Here is a 24,796-nt window from a genome sequence, read left to right as displayed (position 1 = left end):
TTTTTAGCATCCCATCAATGGAGTATCTCTGTGGTACATTTTGAGTTATATTTTTGGGTTGTAAAATATCTGTTGTATCCCAAAAGCACCCATAAAGTGCCGAGAGGTGTTTGGGAGCAGAGGTCACTGCAGTTCCCATCAAGCAACAGCCATAAAAGTCTTCCCCAGAATGAAATTTTTTGAATGTTTTCCTTCTTATTTATTTGATTTAGATCAGCTTCATAATACATACATGTGAAATTGATTTATTGTTCTAAGTTATGAATAAAAGCTGTTTTGAAGACTTGGTCTTAAATTATAAAACCAGTGACCGAGATTTTATCAGCTGTATTACTGATCTGTAGAAATTTTTAGATAAATTGAAAGGGTCCCTCCTGGCCCCCAGTGTTAATCCCTTTGTGGAAATGATCCTGAAGTAATAATTGTTAGAGCCTACCAGAGAATTTATAATAGGAAAACAAATTAAATGTCAACAATTATGAAAGGGACTTTAAATTTTGACCCTACATTTGAAGCATTGCATAACTGTAATAACACATTGTCTGTGAAGAGCGTGGAGGAATATAAATCATATGAGGTGTCTGTATGATGTGTAGAATTAGAGATAGCCGTAGAGCAAACTGACAATGTCATTTTGTTCCTCTAAAATATGTTAATGAGGTTATGGATAAAAGGATTTAAAATGTCATCCTGAGCTATTTTTAACTGTTCAGGTTCAGTCGGAGTCACTTTTACAGAAAACATGCAGTTATATACTGTAAAAAATGGGTTGGTGTTTTCTTTATGCATCAGTCTTTTGTGCTGTGTTTCAAAGAGAATAGAACAGATGAGAGTTTGCTTTTGAGGCAACTCAGCCTGTAAACCTTGAGTGTTGTGAGAGCATGTGTGTTACTGGAAGACTTTAGCATGAAGGGGTTTTGTTTTCAGTATAAAGTTGCATAAGGTTAATAATTTTTTTTATCATGCTGCTAGAAATCAAAGCATTAGTATAGTAAATAATCCTCTTTGTCTAACATTTCTAAATACATAGCACTGGCTTGCATGCTGTGTTTCTTACTTCAGGAGAAACCAAGAATTGATTGTGGCTGGCTGCCAGGAGGACAGCAGTTTGTCTCTCCATGTGGGAAAAGCATCTTTTGCTGGCACAAAAGGTGATTATACCATTGCCAGGAGCCAGCTCCACCTTTGCCATTATACCATTGCCAGGAGTCAGCTCCAGCTCCTTATTTATTGCTTTTGTGTGAAATAATTTTTCCTGTGTGGAGAATGTGTCCTTTCTTAAAACCATTCAGTAAAGATCTTGTGACTTCTCTAGTGTTTCAAGGTTTCCTGCCAGCACAAGCTGATGTGATGTCTTTGTGTGTGTCAGGCTGCTGTGTCTTTGTACCCATGGGGTGTAGATATCTTTGTATTCCCACGGGGATACCTAAACTGGCATGTTGGGAATGAGGAGGGAACTCTTCTCCAGCTGTTGTTGGCCTTGCATGGCTGATGTGGCTGTGCTGGTGTGCTCAACAAAACCTACTTAGAAGCACAACAAACAAAGCAGAGATAGCAGACCACTGAAAATATGTGTATTAGTGTATAGTTTCTTACAGAATAATGCTAACTCCATGTCAGTTGTTTTTCTTCTCAGATATGCTTCAAGAAACACAGAGAATCAGTGGAAATAATTTTATAGGGAGGAATTAGATGAAATGTCATATAGTAAGGATATTTAATATGAAACTGGATTTGTTTTAATGTAACAGTCTGTTAGTATTTTTATAGCAGAGGATAATGTGAAAACATAAATAGACTTTAGATTTCAAGCCAAATTTGCCTTGATATTAAATGCAAGACATTTTGTCTGGCCAAGTGAGCCTTGTGTAGCTTTTAAAAAAATATATGTAACTTTCAGAATACTTGGGATGCACAAATGTTAAGAAAAGGCACTTAGGTAAATCAATATGGATTTTACCTTTTCTCTGGGCATTGTTTAACTGCTGGTTTGAGATAACTGTAAGGTGGAAGATCTCAGTGGGCTGTCTCATGAACTGTTCTTAATGAGCATTATGTTATTTTCCCCTCTTGTTTTTTCTAGACTGTTCAATTAACCCCCAGACGATGGCTCAACCTGCAGGAGTACCAAAGCAAAAAAATAATGGCAGACCATGGGGTTACAGTTCAGAGATTCTTTGTAGCTGATTCTGCAAATGATGCCCTGGAGGCTGCTCAGAGACTGAGTAAGTTGCCTGATAATGGGAGAACTCTGCTTCACTGGATAGCAATCTGGAAAATAAATTGTTTTCTAATAAGTTTAAACAGTCTTTAAATTCATGCTTACTGAAAATGCTTAATTTTGTATGTGAACAAGTTTATAGCAGCAATACTTAGAACTTTATTTCTCAAAAGTTTTGCATGCAGCATGTAACATGAGTTCTTTAATTAACATAATAATTCAGAATGTCATGAATAGTTGCTGAGGAAATTTTTTTTTTTTTGCATATTTGATATAACTTAAGGAACTGAAATAAATGAACTGGTGTAAAAAGCTGTTTTCAAACAAAAATTTGCTCTATTAAAAAGCAAAGAAAGGAAAAGGTTGTGGCCTCTCCATTTTAAAAATATAAGGATATTTTTAAAATATCTAAGGATATTTGTTAATGTGTGTGTGTCCATATGAAGAAATAGAAAAGGTGAGTTGAGTTACCATCGTGAAAGGATGTGACAGTGGCTTGGAGAGAAGACCCTGCTTCTGGAACTTTATTTTGGTTTTCTAGCAACATCCTCATTCTAGCATGGTGAACGTAAGATGACAATGTGGGTCAGAAATGGATTTATGTAATAGCTTTTTTCTCAAAAAGAAAGTGTTGAAGTACTTTGTCAATCCATTCTAACTCTGAAATAATTTTTCTTCTTTTTAAAGTTGAGTAGTTTGTACAGTTTTTCTCTTTTCATTTAGCTTTTGTTAATATATCAGACATCAAAATGCCAGAGGCCAGACATTATTGTAGTCTAATTGTGTGGTAACAGGAAGGTTTTTTGGTTTATGCTTTACCTAATGCACAGGCCACTTAGTTAAATGCATTTCAATTTTGCACACTGGAAGGTAAATTAACACAACTTACTCATATCCAAGATTTTATCAGAGCTCAAGTAGCTGACTAGCATTAGCATAATGGCTTGTTCAATCTCTAGAACTTCATTAAGTTGATACATTTTTCAGTGATCAAAGCCTTGTTATGACAATCAGTATATTTGAAAATATATCTGAAACAAAAAATTAAGTGCAAGTGTTATGGTCATTTAGCAGTACAAAATGGAAGAGTTGGACACAAAGCAAAGCACATAAAATTGGAATGTTTCCTCATGTCTGGATGTCTGAGAAAATCAAGGAATGCTAACTGAAGCTGTGGCAGGTTTATCACCAGTCTTACAGCACTTAAACTCTCCTCTTCATGATTGAACTCATAAATGGATTAGTCTGTCCAATAACTATTGCTATTCTTGATCTCTATGACTGTTTGGAGAAATAAATTACTCCATTAAAGGCAGTGAACCTCCTCTGTTTTATGATGCTAAGTTTATTTTAAATAACCTCTCTAGCTTGCTTGCTTTGCAAATCACAGAAATACCTGTCTACTAAAAACAAACAAACTGTGTTTAAATAATCAAAAGTAAAATCCAGAACCAAAACATATTTGCTCTTGCAACTTTATCAGGTAAATTTTATTTTAATTGTGTGGGCTCGTTTGCACTTCAGAAAGTGTAAGTTAGTGGTGCCTTTCTTCGTTTGATGTAGTTGCATTCAGCCATGGTGCACTACTGAGCATGAAAGAATTGTGGTTTATGGTGTGGAATCTATTTCATGTTGGAATGACTGACACTCCATTGATCCACTTAATAATTAACAACATCCTCGTAATCATTCTGATGGTGTGCTGTCCTTGTACTTCTAACACTTCTAAGACTTTGAAAACTAAGAATCAACAAGAGCATCAGTTTTGCTACCACGGTCATTGTTGTTCCAAGATTTTGCCAGGTTTATTATGTTCTTTATGATCCCTCAGATTAATATTGTCTCTGTCACTCAGGTTTGTCTGCACACTTTGAAACTTACCTGCACAACAGGAAAGTTCAGCCCACAGGAGGCACGAAATATTATGAAGTAAAATAACTGGTGAAGGCAGTTTGGGGATGCTGTTGATAGACAGGCATTCTGCAGTAAAATATGGGGAGAGGCCAACCTCCCCTGTCAAGTCCTGGTCAAAATTGGATGGTTTAGGTGTTGTGTGCCACATTGCAGCTGTCCTTAACTTTGGCTTCTTCAAACAAGAGAAGATGCTTGTCAACATATTTTAAAGATAAAAATAGGATAAAGTTCTCAAAACTTGAAAGTCAAAGGTACAGTATTTTTCTTGTGAAGGGAAATTCTTTCTATAGCCTTTATATTCTTACAGCATTACCTCACTCGTACGGGTCTGTGTGAGATAAAGGGGTACAGATAAGGGGATAGGAATTTCTGTCATGGAATTCTGCATAAAGTCTGGAATTCACAATTTAATTTTACAATTTTACCAACTATTTTGTGCTTGATAGAGCTGTCTTTACTGCTGCAGGGCATGTGCTCACCAGTTCTGCTATTGTTGGATTTCCTGTTGATGCAATGGAAAAAGATGAGATTAGATGATTTTTGCTGCTGTCTTCACTTGCGGGAAGGTGTTAATGCATGTCTTCTTGAAAGGGTTTGCCTTTATCCAGTATCAGCAGTTTTGTTACACTTTGCTCATTTCCTCTGTTTCTCTCTATTTTTATTAATATGTACACTGAATGTTAATTTTCTCAAAGACTTTCAAAACTTACCAACTGCATAAAAGGGAGTCTACAAGGAATTTTTAATGGAAAGAAAGGATTGATTTTTTTTTTTTCCCCTTCTAAGATAAGAATGGCAGATGTGAAGAAAATTAACATGACGTCACTAATACCGACTTCAAAAGAAGTCATACACAATAAAGAATACAGAATTAAGCCCCAAGGAATTCATTGCCTTCTATGTGCTAAGCAATTTTCAGGTGTAACTCTTGTAGGGAAGGCAATATTTACAGACTGCCAAGAAATTCGGTTACAATAGTTTTCTGGTTTATGTTAAAATTCCTTGGTTTTCAAGAGAAGAATGAAAAAGATGTTGTGCTGTTTTGCTGCACAGTATTGTGTTGTTTCATCTGCTCTCTGAAGAAACTCAATTTGTAGACAAGTTCTTACAATTCCAGTGCAACTATTTAATAGGAAAAAAAGTGAAATATTTGGGAGCCAAGTTTTTGTCTGAAATATAAGCTCATCTGGCCGTTTTTGTATTAACTCACAAGTCTTCTGATCTAATTCTCACTTAATTTAGGGCTTGTTTAGCCAGAGAAGGCATTTCCTTACTTGCTGTTTCTTTTCTGTTGTACTGTAGTAGCAATACCTAAGGAAATAATCCTTATATATGATATGTGTACCCCTGAGGGTGTGTGCATTGCCCCTGCCTGCACTGTGCATCATTGCAGGGCCATCATTTGCTCTGGACTCCTCCAGCAGAAGCCCTTAAGTCTCGTGCTCTGCCTGATGGAGAGGTTATTAAGGGACCCATCATTTTAAACTAGGAGGTGGGCAAAGCTGAGAGGGGTTGTAATTAAGCTGGAGGGGGTTGCTGTGCACTGTCATTTGGCTCTTTAAATCAGTAGAGAATTTAGAGGTGGCTGGCACTGCTGACAGTCCTAAATCGATGCCAGGAACTTGGCATGTGTTTCTTTTTCTGAATTTTAACAAAAGCAATAGAATGCTGCCTGTTGCCACTTAGTGTTTCATTACATTTAGGAGTCAGTCAGGTGCAGTGTTCACACTCTATCATAGAGAAATGCAGTTCAATTGAGTGCAAGGTTTTTATTCACTCTTCTTTTAAAAAGAAATAAAACAAAACATAGCCTCTGCATGTCCTATTTCTATTGCTTATGCATGAGGGAACTCATAAAATTCAGCTTTGGACTGAAGGCATGCTTTTTATATCAGGCTGGAGAGGTAAACATGTATTTTATAAAGAACAGAAAATGTTTATTGAAGCATCTTTTCATGAGGTCATTTACCTGTCACCTATTATTCACCATTTTTCAGAATATTGAAAGAGTTCTTGGTCATGTGAGCACCAGTCTCCTTCCTATCTCAGCTCCTGAGGTTTTTTTCTTCCCATGGCTTTTTATTTTAAAGGGAAGGCTGCATTTTTAGATGCTGTTTTAGATCCCTTATCTGAAAATTCACCTCTCTAGTACAAGTTGAGAAAACCACTTGAAATTTACGTTTAGAAGGGTTCAAAAATTGACCTTTAGGTTTGTCCTTTTTGTGTAGATTATGAAGAATTTGTTGGTGATAAGCTTTTATGCTGGGAAAATGAAAAACATCCTTAAACCTGATGTTTCTGAGGATATTTGAAATGCGAATTCAGGCTCTTTTTTGTTATATCAGGAAGAGCTTTTCTATGAGTATCCTGTACAGAGTGGCCCTCTATATAAAATTTTATTTGAGAAACTTGGCTACTTAGCTGATCTTTTTTTACTGTCATCATGGGATTGCTTATGTGATTTAATTTCCTCTCTGTTTCTGTCCATCAGGATAGATAGAAAAATTGCTTCTTTCAGCATTTCTATGATCTCCTTATTTCTTTCCATTGTGTGCTTCACTGTGAAGTAATAATTTTTCACGTGTGCATAATGAGTTATTTCTCAAAAACCCTCATGGACTGAGTGGTTATAGCTAGTTATTTTTTAGAGCCACTCAGGTTATCCTTTTCTGCATACATGGAAAAAATCGTGTGTTGCTGCAATAGCATTCCAGGGAACTGTACACAGAGAACTTGCTTGCTGGTGAGGAACAGCTCTTCCACAAGTCCTCTCATTTTCTCTGACAGCTTTTATTAAAGTTCCTTAGACTTAAATTATAGCTTTCTGAAACTGTTCTTTCAGGCAAAATAATTCTGTAAGTTATTGACTAATACGATTCTATTCTCAGATGGGTAAGTATTTAGAAAAGTCTTTTAAATTTAGTAGAAAACTGGTGGTGGATGAGCTGCCTTTGGACCACGTTCACTGTTACTGAGTATGAGTATTTCTCTATTCCACTTAATGGATTTTGCCTTGTCAGAGTGATGAAATCTAAGATTAGAGTGAATTTGCATTTTCCAGGCACTTCTCAGTGATAGAAAATACCTGTTAATACTCCGTTATTTGCAGTCTTCATAGGCATCCCTTGAATGCATCAGTTCAAAGCTCCACAAAATTTGTCAATGTCTGCAGTTTTACTTTTTGTCTCTTGTTCAGTTCCCTGTTGTTTCTTAGAGCACTTTCCTCCCTGTGTCCCTTTGCTCATTTCTTCCTCAACCCTTCTCCCACTTTATGAGTTCTGATTGAGAAAATCCTCTTCCTTTTTTTTTTTTTTTTTTGTGCTAAACAGTCAGTTGTTACCCTATTTAGCATAGTTAGAGTGCATATTTAGCAGTTGTGTTCTGCTAAAAACCATTTGTATGCATACTGGTTTTTTGCTTGCTCAGACCCACATTTGCTTGACTTGGCAATCATAGAAAGTAATGTTTCTGTGTATGATCAGAAGACAAACACTGATTGGTAACCAAGGTTTAAATTATATTTAAATATTGTCAAATAATATTGTTCAAATAATAGTTTTTTCCTACATTTGTCCATGTTGCAATGATTTAATTTTTGGAAAAAATTCTGAAATATTACGGTTGTGTGAACAACTTTAAAATTCTCACTTGTGTCTGAAAATGATGAAAATAGTAAAGTAGAGTAAAAATTATGAAGGCAACATGTTGTTTGCTGCAGTTAAAGTAATTCTTTGTAGGAGGCTTGGTAATCAATATGTCAGTGATCCAATTTATTTACCTCATCTACTGGATGAAAAAGATCAGTCATGGAAAATCAGAGGAGCTAGGAGAGGTGTTAAAGGGTTCTGTTCACCAAACGTGCTTTGCTAGGGAGTTTGTTAGAAAGTCCTGGGGAATTAGCTGTGATACAGCTGCAGAACAAACCAAGAGTAAAGCACCTATGCATAGTAGTTCTTTTTATTTTTGGTGCTTTAACTTAATCTGTCTTGGAAGCTGAACTGCACAAAGCACAGTCAAAGTGGAATTAGGATTTCATTTGAGGATTTCACACTCAATCCCAGTTGGTGCTCCAGGACCATTCCCCTGGATAGGAGCCCTAAAGTGCTGCTGCTTTCTCCTCCTTGTGTGCATGGGTTGGTTGGGTTTGAATCTTGTAATTCCTGCTTGTGCTCCCTCCCCTTTGCTTACCTTCTCCCTCTGTGTCTCATGCTACGAAACTGCTTCACAGAGGTGGCAGAGAAGTGGCAAACTTCCATGTGCAGCAGTATTTAAGCAGTGCAGCACCCTTGGTACACCCTGCAAGGGCTTTCTGCCTTTGCTTTCCTGCTTGTTCATTCCACCTCTGCAGCTCAGCAATGTTTTTCCACATAAAGCCTTGGCACCTCTGTGGAAACCAGGCAGCTGTGGAACCACATATGCATTTGTTGGTAACGGCCACATGTGTTGCATCCTGCATGCCCGGAAAAACAGGCAGAGAAATTTGCAGCTTCCCTAACTGGGAGTTTGAGTTTTATTCTTTTCCAAAGAAAATTAATAATAGGTTTTGTCAAAGCTCACCACTGGGTATTGGTTTTTTTTCAAGTTGAACCTTTCTGTTTCAAGTTAACTTACAAATTGTGGCTTTTTTAATATTTTAGATATGAAAATTCTTTGCAGGACCCTCTGTCTCCAGAGGAATTACAGAAAGAGTTAATTTGAAATGCAGTGTTACGGAAAACAAATTGTTTTGTTTTTATTATCTGTTCCCTTCGTTAGAGAATTACATGCTGAGTGTGAGTCAGTAAATGCAAGCTTGAGACTGCTTACATTAGTTAGATATTTTATAACCATTCTTTGTCACCAAATGTCTTCATATTCAATAGATTTATAGTAATATGAGTAATGGCTTGGGGGCTAACAAATCAAAATCTCATTTCAGATGTTTGACACTAATGTTGAGCTGACTTATTGTTCTCTCTGTTGGATTTCTGATCAAATTACCAAAATAACTACTTGAAAGTAAAACACAAAGTCAAAAATACTCTAGAAATGGGGTACTGAATTCAAAACATAATGTGTGCCACAGAGTGTGGGCATTTGCAAATTTCAGTTGTGTTAAGTACACTACTGGATTTTCGTTCATAAAAGAAGGAGGCAACAGAAATTATAGTTTTTTCATTTCAAAACCAATCAAATTCTTGATTCAAGAATTTTATCAGGTGGTAAAAAATGCAGTTTTACAAGAAAGGTACAAGATGACTGCTGGTATTTATTCCACTCTTGTCACACCATATTTTATGGTTCTTCAAGGTAGTTTTGCAGCTGCAAAACAATAACCAGATGCGTAATTGAGAAGCAGCTGCATGAAATTGTCATTTTTTTATGCATGAAAACGGAACCATTAGACACACTTTATGTATAATATATGAAATGTATATATATGAATATGTATAATAATACGAAATACTAAACAACGTTTTCTCTGTAGTATTAGCAGCTGTGTAAAGGAGAGAAATCACTCCTTCTGCACTCTCTAGATGCCCATCAGCTTCTAAATATTTGGGGACAGTTACTGAAAGCAAGTTTCATTCTTCTCTGGTTTTCTTTCTTATTTTCCTTGTGTGTTACTCTGTGCTGTGTAGTGCTGCATCTTCTATGTGATCAGTTTCAGTGGATAATCCCATGTATAGGGGTCTCAAATACAAAATTGATGTTTATGCCTGTTTTTCATTTAAACTTTTCAGTGGAAGGACTAGTAGCAAAATCATGTTGAATAAAATCTAAGCGAGAATGATGGCAGTCCTAAAATAGGATAGTTTATAATTGGCATTGTCACAATTTCCCTAATCTCCTGTAGTGTCCCCCAAGTGACACAGGGTGCAGCAGGAAGATATTGTTGTTAGTTATCCACTTTCTATATATAATTTATTTGGGAAAGTTAAATTTTTTAAATTTGTCAGTTGTTTCTGTTAAATTTGTAACACCTTTTGTCTTTAATGGACTAGGTGGTGGTTTAGGATGGGCTGGATTGACAAGTAAGGATATTAACTTGTACATTTGCTATAGAAGCACATGATTTTGAACCAAGCCAGGAATCTGTCACAACTAACCTTTCACCTCATATGAAGCTCAGGGAACACCCAGCATCCAGCCTCCATCTATGATTCCCATCCCCTATTTCCTCCTTAGCCTCCTCCAGTCAATGAGGTAATAATAACTAGTATTTTGCAAAGGTTAGGATGACTTGCAAGAGCTTGTTTTATCTTTAAAGATGGGAGTAAATTACAAGTTGAATATATCAGCAGTTGAGAAGTATGATCATAAGAGGCTGTGATTATTTTTTTTTTTCTGGTAGATAATCTCTACCTAAAATGGTAGAGCAGTTTTTGAAGCTAAGGATGTTCTGACATTTTGTTAATCTGCTACTTCATATTTGAGAAAGTGCTGTGAATTTTAAATATGTTTATCTACATTTCTTCAAATATTTGCAGTTCAAGAAAAGTAAAATATTTCAACACATTTATGAATACAAAATGTGTCTTTGTAACCCTGCTGGATTCAACTGGGAGATATTATCTGACTCTCTGCATCACAGTATATTTTAAATGATGCTCTAACCCTTGAGAGTGTCATCACAAAAAACATTTAGTGAGAATCCTGTTCAGAAGTTAGCTATGCTCTTATTTTAAGTGATTTTTGTTTTATTAAGAAAAATCTGAAGTTGACAGTTTTACCTATATGTGGTATACTCTCCCTGGTCCTACAGTTAAAGTCAGCTTTTGTTTCGTGCATCATTATGAAGGGGAACATTTTTCTTGCACCTCCCCTGGGCTTAGTTGCACTGCTCACCTGAGTAAGATGAATATGGCTAAAATACAGGCTATAAATCTTAAATATATTTATTGTTCTAAATACTTAAGAACAGCCTTGGGGGTTTTGGAGAAAGAGAAGAGAAAGGCAACCACAGTTTGCTGTATAAACAGTTTACAATTTAAAGTCACTGGGAAGATTCCCACTGCTGCACTGCACTCCCCTCTACTCCCTGCCAAGCCTTACCCCTCTATTCCTCCAGTTACTCATCTGTATAGTTTAGTAATAGCTTTCCTAATCTTGGTGTGTTGTGCTTTGTCCCCACAGATTATCGTCACAACAGTCCTGACGCCACATCTGCTCCTCTTGTTCTTGTTACCACAGATAAATCCTGTATCCAGTTTTTTGGTTTAGCTCATTAGAATGTTCAGTGTGGTTGATTTTCTTACTGGCCTTTCCACATCTTGCATTCAGTGTAATACAGCTTTTGCTTGGATATGTTGGAATAAAAGAGGAACAAGAGAGACTTGAGGCTGATCACTGCAAATTTGACTGTCTTAGGAAAAACTAGTCTTATGCAATCTCTCCCCTTCCCCAATTAAATATAAACTTACGTCTCATGCAATAAAGTAATCTTCCATTTAAATATGATGATTAATGTATACTATAAATAACTTACTTATTTTATCTTTTGAGTCACATTCCTATTTGAAGTGCATATGCAGATAGTATTTATTTAGTTGTTTCTTTGATCCGTAAGAAACCAGGTTAGGTGCTTAAAGATGTTTGTATGGAAAAGTTATTTTACAATTTTAAAATGAAAAACTTTCATGTGTTTTCATATTGTATGTTGTTGGTTTACAAGATGAGTCTCCTGTGTTGCTGAGCTTATGCAGCTTTGTGACTATTTTCACAATTTTGATGTTATGGGTTCCGATTTATGGCTGGGTTTTATATTGAGTTTCTGATGTTTAGTGTCCTGTAAATAGTGAGATGTCTGGACTTGTACAGACTGGAGTGAGTATTCCTTCAGAAATCTCTTTGCTGATGAAGAAACAAAATAAACCAGTCAACTTAAATACTGGAGAGAGACTTTTAAGGGCCAAGGTTCAGGGGTAATTTAACACGAGTTGCATATCAGTGAAGATGTCTCGATGATGTCGGAATTTTCAGTTGTGCAGAAAGGATGCAATTAGTGCAGTTAACAGCAGGTAAGGCAACACTAATTATATGTTCTTTTGTCTCTAGGAATTGTTTTAGCTATTTAGAGCCTTCTTCTTTTGCATACTATTAAGTAAATTATACTGCAAAAGACTTTCTGAGAGTAAACTGTAACCACGATTTATACAAGTGTAATTTATACTGCCTTAGATATCAGTTCTGAACTTGACCTTGAAGTGAGAAGGTTGGAATGAAACAAATGACAGAAGCACAAACAAAACATCATGCAAAAGTGTTGCCTCTAAAGAAAAATTGCCCTGTTGCATATCTGACACGTCAATAAAGTCTGGAACTCTTTTCAGCAGCATAGAGAGAAGGAATAATCTGCTGTAGGTTTATTTTCAGCTGTTACCTTGTCTAATTCGTAAACCAGGCAGACACAATTACATGACTCTGCAGAAGCTGAGAAGTGGGTTTTCTGATGTGGTAAAGCAGCTTGCTGACCTAAAGTTAATGAAATATTAGCCAGTGCTTAGCAGTTGTCAGGATGACACAAAGCATCTGTTTTTGAGGATTCATAGGAGGGGCCATTGGGATGATGCTTAGGTCACATACTTATCATTTAAATTGCAGACTGGCTGAACCTACACACTCAGCTGCCCAGAGTTATAAAGCTGGTGTACAGGTGTGATCATCTGCTGCTGACAAGTTTGACAGAGATTTGATCCATGGTCCTGCTTGTCTGAAGCTGAGAAGGTGCTGAACAGCACCGTGCACGAAGAGTGTGACCATTTGAGATATACTTACTCACCTCTTGTGTCAGTCCTGTTATAGGTTCAACATAGGTTCAAGGCACTTAAATCAGCTGCACATTCTCTTTCTTTGCAAACAAAGTTGGCGTTTATTCCAATTTTTCATTTTTACCCAGAAAAGCTCCATTTATATGTGAGTAATTGAGGAAGTTCCAAATTCCACTGTTTTATATGACTGCTCACTCTTTTTGGTGTTTAGACTGTGCAATTTCATTAAAATATGTAGAGTTCGATTTCCAAGCATAATACTTGCCTTCAAAATCCCCACAGAGCTCAGCTTGCAGGAAGCCTAAATGAAACAGCTTTGCTGGTTTCCACATCACATTAAGATACATCCTATCCTGCAAATGCTGATTGCCAAACCAAAAGCTAATGCCTCTCTCTTGCTTTTATATTCATTTTTCTAGGCTAATTTAATGTTATGAAACCTGTAAAACATGAAGTTTAATGTATATAGTTATATATTTTCTGCTGAAGTGGTGATTGGAGCTGAAGATACCAATGCTAAGCTGTCAGAACTGAGGGGGTAGCATGTTTATATTCCCTCAAAGGACTGGGAAAGGGCTGTTGTGTGAGAAAGGCATGTGGGCTTCTAATTAAGCAGGGCAGCGGTATTAATAATTGAGACTTGTGCCATGTGCCTTGTGAATGTATGTACTGCTCTCTGTCTTTTAACTAACTGCAAAGTGCCCTATTGAGTACTAGAAGTTGGTTGTCATATGTACCCTTCCTGCTCTTTCCAAGTCCTAAACGCTGATCATGTATCTTAAGGAGAATCACAGATTGCATTCCTTGGGTTTCAGCTGAGCTGTGGTTGGCCTCACTACAGCCCGCTGGATCATAATTACATTGAATTTGCAATGCTATCCAGCAAACTGGCCTGAACAGAGTCCTGTGTGACACATCAGGTGCTGAATTGATTCAAATGAAATGCTTGAGCAAAGCTATGTAAACCCTTCTACGTTCACAGGAAAAGAGAGATTAGAAAGACTGGAGTAGTCAAGGGAAGCACTGGGAAACCTGCAATTGGCAGGAGGTTCTTGTGCTTCTCAGTGGGCATTTGTGTGTCCTCAGCTTTCCTGCGAGGTTCAGGAGCAGGTCAGCTGTTTGTAAGCTCACATTTCTTAAAAGACTTAATAAGAATTTGTGCAAGTAACACAGGAAGTTTGTGGTCCAGGAGTACCAGTAATACCCACAGGTGTTAGGGAATGTTGGATTCTGCCTATATCAACACATTATTCTGAAATACAAGTTGTGACAACAATCAAATAAATTAATTAGTAAATTCAATAATTTTGGTCTCACAGTGGGTTAAAATGTGTCTCAGCTATCTAATGTCCCTCCCACTCACTGTATACAAATAAACTCAGGGAGCATGGATGAGTGGGAAGAAAGAGCCCATTTTAAAAGAGTGAGGAAGAAGGAACCATCAAAACAAATATCATATTCCTCCCAACAAAGAACTCCAACAAAGAACAGCCCTAGACCAGAATGAAACTGTCCACCTTTGGATGCTGAAGTGCAGTGGAAGAATGAGCATAACACCAGGAAAAAAGGTAGCAATTAGGAAATGGTTGTATAAGAATTTTAACTGCATTATTATAGAGGTTTTTCTGCACATAAAAGCATTTATTCTTGTTCTATAGTAAGTAAATCTGGAATAAAAAAAAAGACACTGTTGAGATCATGGGTATATTTATAATATATTCTTGGCTTTATATGTGTCTAAATATGTAAATTGTGTTTTCTCTTTGCCCAGAAACAAGGTTTTGAGTGTAACATTGCTCATGGCTTAGGTTTATGCAAACGCCTAACAAGTGTGACCTGCTTCCCTGAAGCTCAGCTTCTGTACCTCTAGAAGGTTCCTGAGGTGTGTGTGCTTCTCTGCAGGAGGCCAGTATTTGGATTTTTAAACACCTTTCCCCCTTTTTTGTTATGAATCCAGAGTCAGTACACTGAAAGCATTCCCCACTTGGAAATACTTTTTTAAAAGAACAAAAAGACAGTTTCTTTTGTATATAAAGGAAGAAATAGGCTTATGTGCAGGAGTGAAGGATCTTAAATAAAACATTGTCCTTTTTCTACCTTCGTTCAACTGGGAAAATCAATTTTTGGTTCCTCAACTGCAAAGAAAGATCAAAAGGAAAAACTGACAATCTAAACAAAGGGCAAGGTGATGTGGGCTGCTTGCACTCCTGTTCCCTGGTGTGCTTCATACAGGCACTTTTCCAAGCAGAATATATTTACAGAAGAATCAAGGGTATTTTTTTTGTTGTATCTCTGAATCAACGATGTTGGGACTAAAAGTGACCTGAATATAAAAGTAAAAAAATGCTACTTTATGTTGCAATTTGTGGAGCTCTTTGGTGCAAATATAGGCAAGAGTTCTCAGATGTGTCAGGTTCCTCATTGCAGAATACTTATGTTTTAAAGAATTGTCATTGATTTTACTTCACTAGAAATGGCCAAAGCTGGTACTTTTTTTTTTAGCATGTTATGTAATGCAAGAGAGAAAATATTTTTATTCTTGCTTAAATGCCAACTGGATTCACATTTAAATCTTCATATGAAAACTAATTTTAGTCACTGTGGAGGGAAACTTTATGGAGACTGGCTTTCCTGCTTTAAAAAAGAATTGTCATTGATTTTACTTCACTAGAAATGGCCAAAGCTGGTACTTTTTTTTTTAGCATGTTATGTAATGCAAGAGAGAAAATATTTTTATTCTTGCTTAAATGCCAACTGGATTCACATTTAAATCTTCATATGAAAACTAATTTTAGTCACTGTGGAGGGAAACTTTATGGAGACTGGCTTTCCTGCTTTAAAATGATTCCTGTTTATATCTTTAATAAATAAAACATGATTTATTGTTATAAGCTCATATTTACAAGAGGAGATTAAAGTGTCAGCAGGGAAAACCAGCAGGAAAAACAGAAAGGAGGAGTGTGAAAACTCTTTAAAACACACAAATGAAAAAGCACCCCAAACTGAAAAACAGCTTGAAAAGCTTTTATGAAGTATATTAATTATCTTCTGCATAAATGTAAAAAGTTGAAAGTAGTTATAAAAGTATTTGATTTTAATGTATTTTCACATTTTTGAGAGAATTACTGTGTAGACATCAATTTTTTAACCATACTGAATGTTGATTCAATGGGTATTTGTGGAAATACTCACAGCTTTTTACCGGCTAAGCTCATAGTTCAATGCCTTAGAAAGCCTCGGGCACCCTAGAGAGGCAGCACGGGCAATCCAGCGTTTCAGTAGCTCTGAAAGCGGCAAAATGGCAGCTGCAAAGCTGATACCACCAGCAGAAGCAAAGAGGGGGAAATATATCCTTCAGTTTGCCTAATTCCTGCAATTAGAAGCTTTCAAACAGAGACAGATGCAGATGTTCGCAGAAGGGATGCAAAGCCAAAGAGCGCACGCCCTCTCTCAGGTCCTTTCTTTTATTGGGAGAAGGGGAAAGGGGCAGAATGGGGGCAGACCCGGGGTGAGCGGCCAGTCAGACACTGCTAAAGAGTCTGAGTTACATTTGGTTTTGTCCTCACTTGGAACAAAGGGGTTCAGAGCACATGGCAGAGGCAAGTCCTGGCTTGTCTTGGGGGGGGGGAAAGGAAGCTCGGAACAGGCAGCAACAGGTATTATAACTATAAAATAAACAGGCTGCATCTGACTCAAGGCACATCTTTGCAGGAAAGTGTTTTTGTCTGTATGTTGTGTATCAGTGTGTTGGGTCTTTACCCATGCAGGCAGAATGCATTTGCATTTGGGCCTCTGTGTTTGGCATGTCTTGGCATGGTAGGGATGCAAATAACTGTGTACAGAATGCTCATTTCAAATACAGATGGTCCCAAGTTTCAAAAGCAGCAACTGTAGCTGTCAGCTCTGGGACTTTTGGGAGTGTTTGCAGGGAAGGGCACTCTGCACTGTAGCATTTGAAAAACAGAACCTTTAGAAAGTGCCTCCAGATAATTGGCACAGATGACCAGTGATTTATAAAGCCTGTGATTTTTTTCCTCAAGTACTATTAGCTCCAAGACTACCTCCTCCTCATCAGGTGTGTCCAAGGAAAGTTTTGAAAGCAAATCCAGTGATTTAAGGCCTTAAATTTGTGTGCCTGCATAATAGCGTTGTAAGGCTGATGTCAGTATTATATAATCAATAAAATATGTCTGTATGTTTGGTCTGTGTAGATTTTGAGGCATTTCAAACTGCTTGCAGCTTGTTTATTGTGCAGTTAAATCTTAATTTGTGATGACAAAGTGCTCTGAATTAGGTGAGTGGTAAGAAGCCATGTAGGAAAATTATGATGATAGTAGTGAAATGTGCCTGATTTTGTAACTGTGCTCATTTGCAAGATTTTTCTTTCTTTGTCTATTCATTAATTGTTTGTGTAACAGGAGAGTTCCTGGGAGATGTCAACAGAAAACTGGCAACTCCACCTGCTCAGTCTGCAGTGCCATGGAAGTGTCATTGTGCCACTTTCTCACTTCAATTAGACAGGAGAGCAGAGGCTGGCTGTAGCTCTCTGCTGAAAGTAGTGCACTCTTTGTTGTCCTGCTTCTTCTTTCATTAGGTCTGGGGCAGCTGAAAGCTTTATGAAAAGCTTATTGCATGGAGCACATGTGACTGGCCGGGGTGGCCAAGGTCAGAGGCTCAGATGTCTTGTTCTCTCTATCAACACCTCTCCTGCACTGCTGTCTGGAGCTTCTCTCCAGAGCTGCCCTGGACAGAGCTATGAAACAACGCACTCCTAGGGGAAATTACTTGATTTCACACAAATGTTCTTGTTCATCCCTGATACTCCTCTCATGCTGCCAGGTCCCTTGTCCCCCTGCAGTTTTCCTGGGTTACAAGCACAGTGACAGTGCTTTGCCCTGAGGGTGGGGACCTTTATGTCTTGTTTTGTCTTCTGGCTTGGCCCTGTGGGTTCCACACAGGCTGCCTTGGAGGGTGGAACATTTAATTTTGCTCAGGCTATTGTTCTGTAACATGCTGGGGTTTTGTTTAAATCTCTTTGCCTCCTAATGTTTCCTATGCTGAAAACTCAGGAAATTGTTGATATTTCAACCTTTCTACAGGCTGCAAGTGAGTAGGACCTACCCTCAATTTAGTTGCTGCTGCTTCAAAATTCCTTCAACAAATGCAGACTTGGTTCTGCAGAAATGAGCCAAGGTAATGTCAGAAAAGCACTTCAATGTTAGTCAATTGAAAGAAAATACATGATTGTAGATGTTCAGTTTCAGATCAATGGTAATAAAGTAAAAAAAAATTATTATGTGCATTATCAGATTTCATTTCTTGTGTATCCAGATTACTTGGCTTTAAAACTCCAGTCCAGAGGCTTTGCATGCAATTTACTTTGAAGAAAAATCTCTTAATATCACAGCAGCTACTTTTGTGATGAATTTGAAAAAGTCTTTCCTTGTGAAACAAAGGAATTTGTACATACAAAGAAGAAAAAAATAGATAGTGTTTAAAAAAGTGCACAAGAAGAAAATAAGGAATGGTTTAGATTCATGTAGGTTTGTTTAGGACGTGGTAATCTGTGTTAGGGGAAAAAACAGGAAAACTGGGAGTGTGGTTGATAATTACTGCAATATCCTTGTCATTCTGGGATAAGTGACTCTATACCAAGATGGACAATTTTACTAGCAGCGTTCTGTAAAGGTAAAATGCTGATTTTCAATATTTGTTGGGAGTTAAAACATCAATAAATTTTATAACGTCCCTAATGCTGAGAGAGTTACCTTTAACCTCCTATTGATTAACATTTGGGTTTTCTAAGATAGAACCATTTTTTATTTTTACTGTGGAATTGTTAAAATTCAACCCCTGGGGTTTTCTTGCTCTTTTTTACTTGGGACTGCATTTGCAACCAAAGAGAATGTTACTGATTCTGTCTTTGCCCTGTAAGCCAACACCAGAGAATTTGAATTCTCCTCCCTGTGTTCCCAGCCAGATGACTCATTACATCACGACTCTTAAGACAATGGTGTAAAGATGTATATCCAGGGTGAATTTGTTCATAAATTAAAGTCTTAAAATTACCTTGTAAGATGGAAATTTTCCCATGGTTTTGTTGGATAGCTACAACTCGAAATATGAAACACAGTTGTTTCTCTGTGTAGCCTTAATCAGCTAATTAGTTGCAGGCCTCTTAAGAAGAGATCTTCAGGAAATACTTAAATCTATCCCATTAATTGGGGAAAATGTGCACTTAACCAGGGTTACTTAGGAAATTGTAATCTTTTTTCAGACTGTATCTGTTTTCTCTAGCAAAAAGTGGTATTTTAGTTCAAAACTTTTCAAAGAAATTCTGAAAGGCAGAATGGACAAACGAATGTGATTATCTCTGAGGTGCTGTATCCTGCCAAAGGGCTGTGGCTCTTTTCTGCTGAGGAAGCATCTGTGGAGACCTGCTCTGCACCAGGTTGCTTTCAAATATTTTCTACTATTGTGTATCATGTTCTAGCTTGGCTTGAATTGTGTAGGCTGAGCTGCAGGTTCTGGAAAATCTAAAGGGAATGCCAGCATGAAATACCAAGGAAAGTAAATGGAAGCAGTGGACTGCCTGAATTGACCCACCCCTGAAGTGGATTGCACCAACTGATCTCTGTGTGTGTGTGTATAAACCAATATACTATGTATATATATATATATGTGTATATGTGTGTGTGTCAGAGACTCTGCCCATTAGCTTGACTTCCAGTAGAGGACAGCAGTAAAAGCAGTTCTCCCAGGTGCTTCTAAGGAGTTTCTCCCCTTACAGATGTTTTATGAAAATAACCATTCCGATGGTGCAGGTAGTTTTTTATTTCCATTTTACAGTAAGAGACGTCAAGATTTTATGTAACTTCAGGTACTCAGATGGGACGCTCAGACCAAATTGCTCTCCAATCAGCACATACACAAGATGTAATAAAGGGCAGGGAAGAAGAAGGTGGCTGTTGTGGGGTCATTTAGAGCAGCAGCTTGCAATGATTTGGAGTAGGATGGTTTTTCAGCTGCTGTGTTAGGTAATGGGAATTCTTAGTCCCTGTAAAATGACAGGGCCTGTAATGAGCTGACAGGCTCCCAGTCCAATTTTGACCCATGGATGTTATTTCTCTGGCAGAGCTCTGCCAGATCCTTCTGGCTGGGCAGGAACCATCCTGTTAGCAAATCCATGGAATGGGTAAAGGTGAAGAGTATCAGAGTCACAACACGGGTTGTGCTACACAATTCATACCAGCTGTTGTTGTGAAGTCCCACTTCTAGAAGAAAAATCTTAATTGTGATCTTTGAGGCATGCACTGTGATTAATTGTAACCTCCAGTGGCTGGCATGGACCAGAAATGTGTGAATGGGAAAAAGGCTGAGGAAGTGTTTGGAGCATCTTAGACATATGCAGACATTCCAAAGCATAATTTCCTTTATATCATTCCAACCATATGTATTTTTATGGGCTTTTTTTAGTGCCTAAAAATCAGAAAATAACTTTTAATTGTTGTTTATGAAGCACCATATGGCTGTCTGTAATTTTGGCTTCTCATGGAATGAGGAAAATGAAATTAATAGGAAATCACACTCAGAAATCTATTATTAAGTTAATGGAGCTAACAGCTTGTCCAGTGTCCTCATACAGATCATGTTGTAGCTGCATATAATAAAAAGCAACTCCTTATAAAACCACTGAGAAAACAAAGTGGCAGAGAGAGGCCGAGCCAAGAAGCTGCATGTGTTGGTACTGGGCGTGGTCATGAATGGCTCAGCTAAAAAGCTACTGGTGAAAATCAAGGATACAACATGTATTTTGGCACTTGCTTTACCATGTGTTCTCAATAATTAATATTTTCTTCTAGGTGGTTTATGAATTAAAGGCTCATCTCAGGACAAAAATCTCTTGTCCCATTTTTTATTTTCATCTTTCAAGTAGAAACTTGTTTGGTCAACCCAACTAAGTTGTTCAAAGTTCTGTGCTTTTTTTTTTTTTTGTGGCTTACATTCAATTACTAATGGGAACACTTTAAACCTAATTTTTTTCTCTCTTAACCTGTCCTAATAAACAGTGAGTTTTCAGAGCTGAATCTGTAAAGTTTTCATTATCTTACTTCCACCAAACATTCAAAACTGAAGACTCTTAATACAATGGTGCGAAAAAAGGATACATCACAAGATGAAAGACTATAAAAATTACCAAGCTATGAAAAGCACAGCAGGATGGGGTTTTTTCTCCCCCTTATTTGGAGCATTCCCTAAATTGCCTCTCTTCAGCATTTTTGAAAAGTGTCTGCAGATGATGTGATACTAAGAAAAATATCACAGAACAAAAAAGAAATGTAGAAAAAATAACCAAAATAAGGTTTTTTTTCTTAGAAGGCTAATTAATATTGGCAGGGATACACTGTTGGAATGTGTTCTGGATGGGTTTATGTTGAATGTCTTGACTGTATGTGTGAGAAGGAATTGGATAGGTTGGGTAATTTTATAAATCTGTAAAAACAACATTGTTCAGGTAATACAGATTTGAAACTATGTTCTAAATAAAATTTTTTGGGTATTGAATCTAAATTAACTGGTGTATCATTGATCAGGGAGATGGCCTTTTTATGGAGTAATTGAGTCTGAAATATTGAATTAGATATTAAAGATTCTTATAATAGGTCTCCTCTTAACCTTTTCCCAGTATTAGATTATTTTGGCAATTGCTTCTATTTCACATATGTGATGAATAAACAAAAACAAGAGGAGGATGATGGTGCATTCTCTCCCTTACTACTTGGGCTCAGTGATTACTGGTGTTATCTGACATTAAGTTATAAACACAGGTGCTTACCACAATTGAAACTTCATCTGTCTTCAGTAGTTAATATTTACCAGTTGCCAGAGGATTTTAGTTTAAAATATTTCTTTTAATACTGCTTAATGCAGTAGGAATTTTTATGCAATTAAAAGCTAGATACCATGAAATCTTAACAACAGGAATCCTTAGAAGGTTTTTATGCAAACTGTGCAGGAAAATATCTCCAAGAGTAAATATGGTGGTTATTCCGGTTGCAGTGTTTCTATCTTTTAAATAGATATTTCTCCATTCATGTTTGTGTTCCATTGCCTCCTGTATTCTTTAAACCTTTATGTGGTGAGTTTTCTCTGTCTGTTTCTGGATACCTCTGTTTTCTAGATCTGGAGCTCTGGAAATGAATGAGCTTTTGCCCAGAGTAGTTAACCTCCACTTGACAAGAAGGAAACATTAGAATCAACTCTGTTCCTGATTCTTGGATTTTCTTTTCACTCTGGGTAAAATTCATTGCTACTCTAGATAGCCAGAGCTATACCTGTTCATCATTTTAGTCCCACTTTTACCTGCAAAGGACTTGAACGTCATGTAGCCCTGTGCAATCCCTCACCCCAGCATCTCAGTTACTGGACTTCTCCATCTGGCTTTTACACCTGATGTCAGGTGTCTGTTAGAAGCTGTGCTGGAAAAAGATTCTTTCTTTAAATTGAGATAGTGTTTATTTTCATTGTGGAGTCTGATTTTCTTCTTCAGATAGAAAGTACTTCCGTAAATGAGGCTACATCTCAGTGCCCAATACTGGGGTCTTAAAAAGTCCTCTTTTAAGTATGTGATTTCTGTCTGTAAATTGTGAAGAAGGTTGGGAAGGGGTTGTTGGTGGTCATTGATTGTGGGGAGGGGAAAGTCAGGTATTTTGGGTTAGTTTTGGCAGGCGGTGGCAAATCAGTGTCTTGCTTCAAAATCAGGGCAAAGAATCAAGGGCATATGTAGAATAACAGCTCCAAAGTAATGCTTTTCAACTTTCTGTCTTTAGCACTACTGAGGCAGACATAAATTCTTCAGTGTGATCGTTTTCCCATCCAGATGTTTCCCAGATAATGACCAGTCTAGCATGATTCTCTTCAGAGGCTCCATAAATTATTTCAGCAATACATTGAAAACTTTGTACTTAATTCCGCTGAATAAGCTGGATAATGAATCAGGCTACTGGAGGACATTTCAATCCTACTGGGCTTGGTTCAGATCAAAATACTGCCAGATTTGCTATTCTTTTGCATGTTTCTAGTTTTGGATGTGGATTGATTTATTTATGGTCTGAACATCAAAATGTGTGGTATCTATTGCAGCCCTACACAATGAAACAAAAACTAAGGGACACAAGGCTAAGAGTTAGAGTAGAATTGTATAACAGGAACTGTCTCTGGGAGAGAAATGTTAATTTTGCTAAAAATGTAAATTTTCAGCTAAGAGCTGTTCAGTATTTTCATTGCTTTGGGTAAAAAATGCAAACTGTAGAAGAGATTTGGGTTTGGAGCTTCATTAAGAAATTCTTCATGAAATGTGTCAAAGCCCCACTGAGGGAAATATTTATGCCAAGCTGGCATTAGTGTATGCTTAGAATTAAGCAGGTAACTACCTGTTTGATGAAAGCATCTGTATTGTGTCACTGTAAATTATTGTAAAGAGGAGAAATGACCACTGGTGGTGAGTAAAGAAGTGAGGTCCCTTGAAGTGGGGCAGTGCATGCACATAGCTACCTGTCACATCACTTTCTCTCAGCTTTTACAAGGCAGCAAGAGAGGATGAATCCCTTTGAAGGAATTTGGTCCTGGCCTAGTATTGGCAGCCTTGCAGAAACTGGATCTAAAGTTGATGCACGTTGAGATATCTCCCTTTGAGCCTGTGGCCTGTTCCTCATGCTTTCGAAGGCTGTTGGATGCCCAGCCTCCACTGTGTGATGTCCTCCACTTTTCTTTAAGCTTTGGCTTCCATTTTAATGCTTACTTTTAAAGATCCTGCTGGGCATAGCAGGCCTGTATGGAAAGACTGTGCTTGGCAAAGGGCTAATTATCAAGTCTCTACTTGAACAGGGTTCAGCTGTCACATATTACAGTATGGATTTGTTAACACTTCTTAAGGGGTGGTGGTAACATTGCAGTTGTCTTTACTCTCTGCATGTTTTCATATATGAAAGAGAGTAAGTTTAGGTTTTATATTATTTCTGTGTCCCACAGCCGTAGGGAGGAGAGGAGAGAAGATCCAGCAGGCAGGAATTGTGCAGCAAGATTATTTATTTAATTATTTTACAAACTCTTTTATAGACTTTTTTCTTCATAGTCTAATTGACCAAAGGATCAGCCACCCCCTGGGTTGACTGGCTAAAATCCTAAACATCCATTGTCAAAATATTTTTCTATTGTACCATTAACATAGTTCTACAAGGTCGCAGGTGTTCATAGTTTATAGAACTTCTGCTAAGCTCTTCGTGACAGAGAAAGGTATCCCACAGGCTTAGAAAGAAGCAAGAAAGTTCTTGCTAGCAGCAATATTGTATCCACATTATATGAGGAAAAAATTCTCTGCCATCAGGGAGGTGATGCACTGGAACAAGTTGCCAGGAGAAGCTGTGGTTGTCCCATCCGTGGAAGTGTCCAAGGCCAGGTTGGACGGGGCTTGGAGCAACCTGGGATAGAGGAAGGTGTCTCTGCCCATGGCAGGGGAGTTGGAATGGGATGGGTTTTAAGGTCCCTTCCAACCCAAACCAGCTGTGATTCTATGATTCATATTAACTTGCTTTTTCACCGTGTGAACTCCCTGGTTTCTTGCTTAGGTTTTTTATTTCATGCTCCAGTTTTGAGAAGATCTCCAACTACAACAACTGCTTTATGATTAAAAGTGAAGTGTGAAAAAAAACTAATATATGTGCCTCGGTTTTTATGTATTTGACACTACATACAGGTTTTTCAAAATCATCTCTGCAGTTCAATAATGGATAAAAGAATTAGAATCAGTCAGAGAAGGCTTTGTGTCTCTTGTGCCTTACATATAATCAGAAAGAATGAAATTTTGAACACGTTCCAGGAAAGCAGGTGTGTGTATTGTTGCAGCAAGGGG

The 24,796-nt window shown here is 37.5% G+C and overlaps 1 protein-coding gene across 3 annotated transcripts in view; it reads left to right on the top strand.

Annotated features, from left to right (window-relative positions):
* The first annotated feature begins 1,060 nt into the window (after nt 1–1,060).
* SUCLG2 (succinate-CoA ligase GDP-forming beta subunit) overlaps nt 1,061–24,796 on the top strand; it is a 95,805-nt gene continuing 72,069 nt past the window's right edge. The window contains exons 1-2 of one of the 3 annotated variants that reach the window (XM_017747207.1): nt 1,061–1,151; nt 2,084–2,225. In XM_017747207.1, coding sequence (XP_017602696.1) covers nt 1,119–1,151; nt 2,084–2,225 — 175 coding nt within the window. In that variant the 5' untranslated portion in view covers nt 1,061–1,118. The remainder of the gene's footprint in view (nt 1,152–2,083; nt 2,226–24,796) is intronic. The other 2 variants (XM_017747206.1, XM_008643593.2) reach the window with 2 other exon arrangements.

The sequence above is a fragment of the Corvus brachyrhynchos genome, unplaced genomic scaffold (assembly GCF_000691975.1).
Source record: "Corvus brachyrhynchos isolate BGI_N302 unplaced genomic scaffold, ASM69197v1 scaffold91, whole genome shotgun sequence".
Classification (NCBI taxonomy): Eukaryota; Metazoa; Chordata; class Aves; order Passeriformes; family Corvidae; genus Corvus; species Corvus brachyrhynchos.
This window is presented reverse-complemented; position numbering and strand designations above follow the sequence as displayed.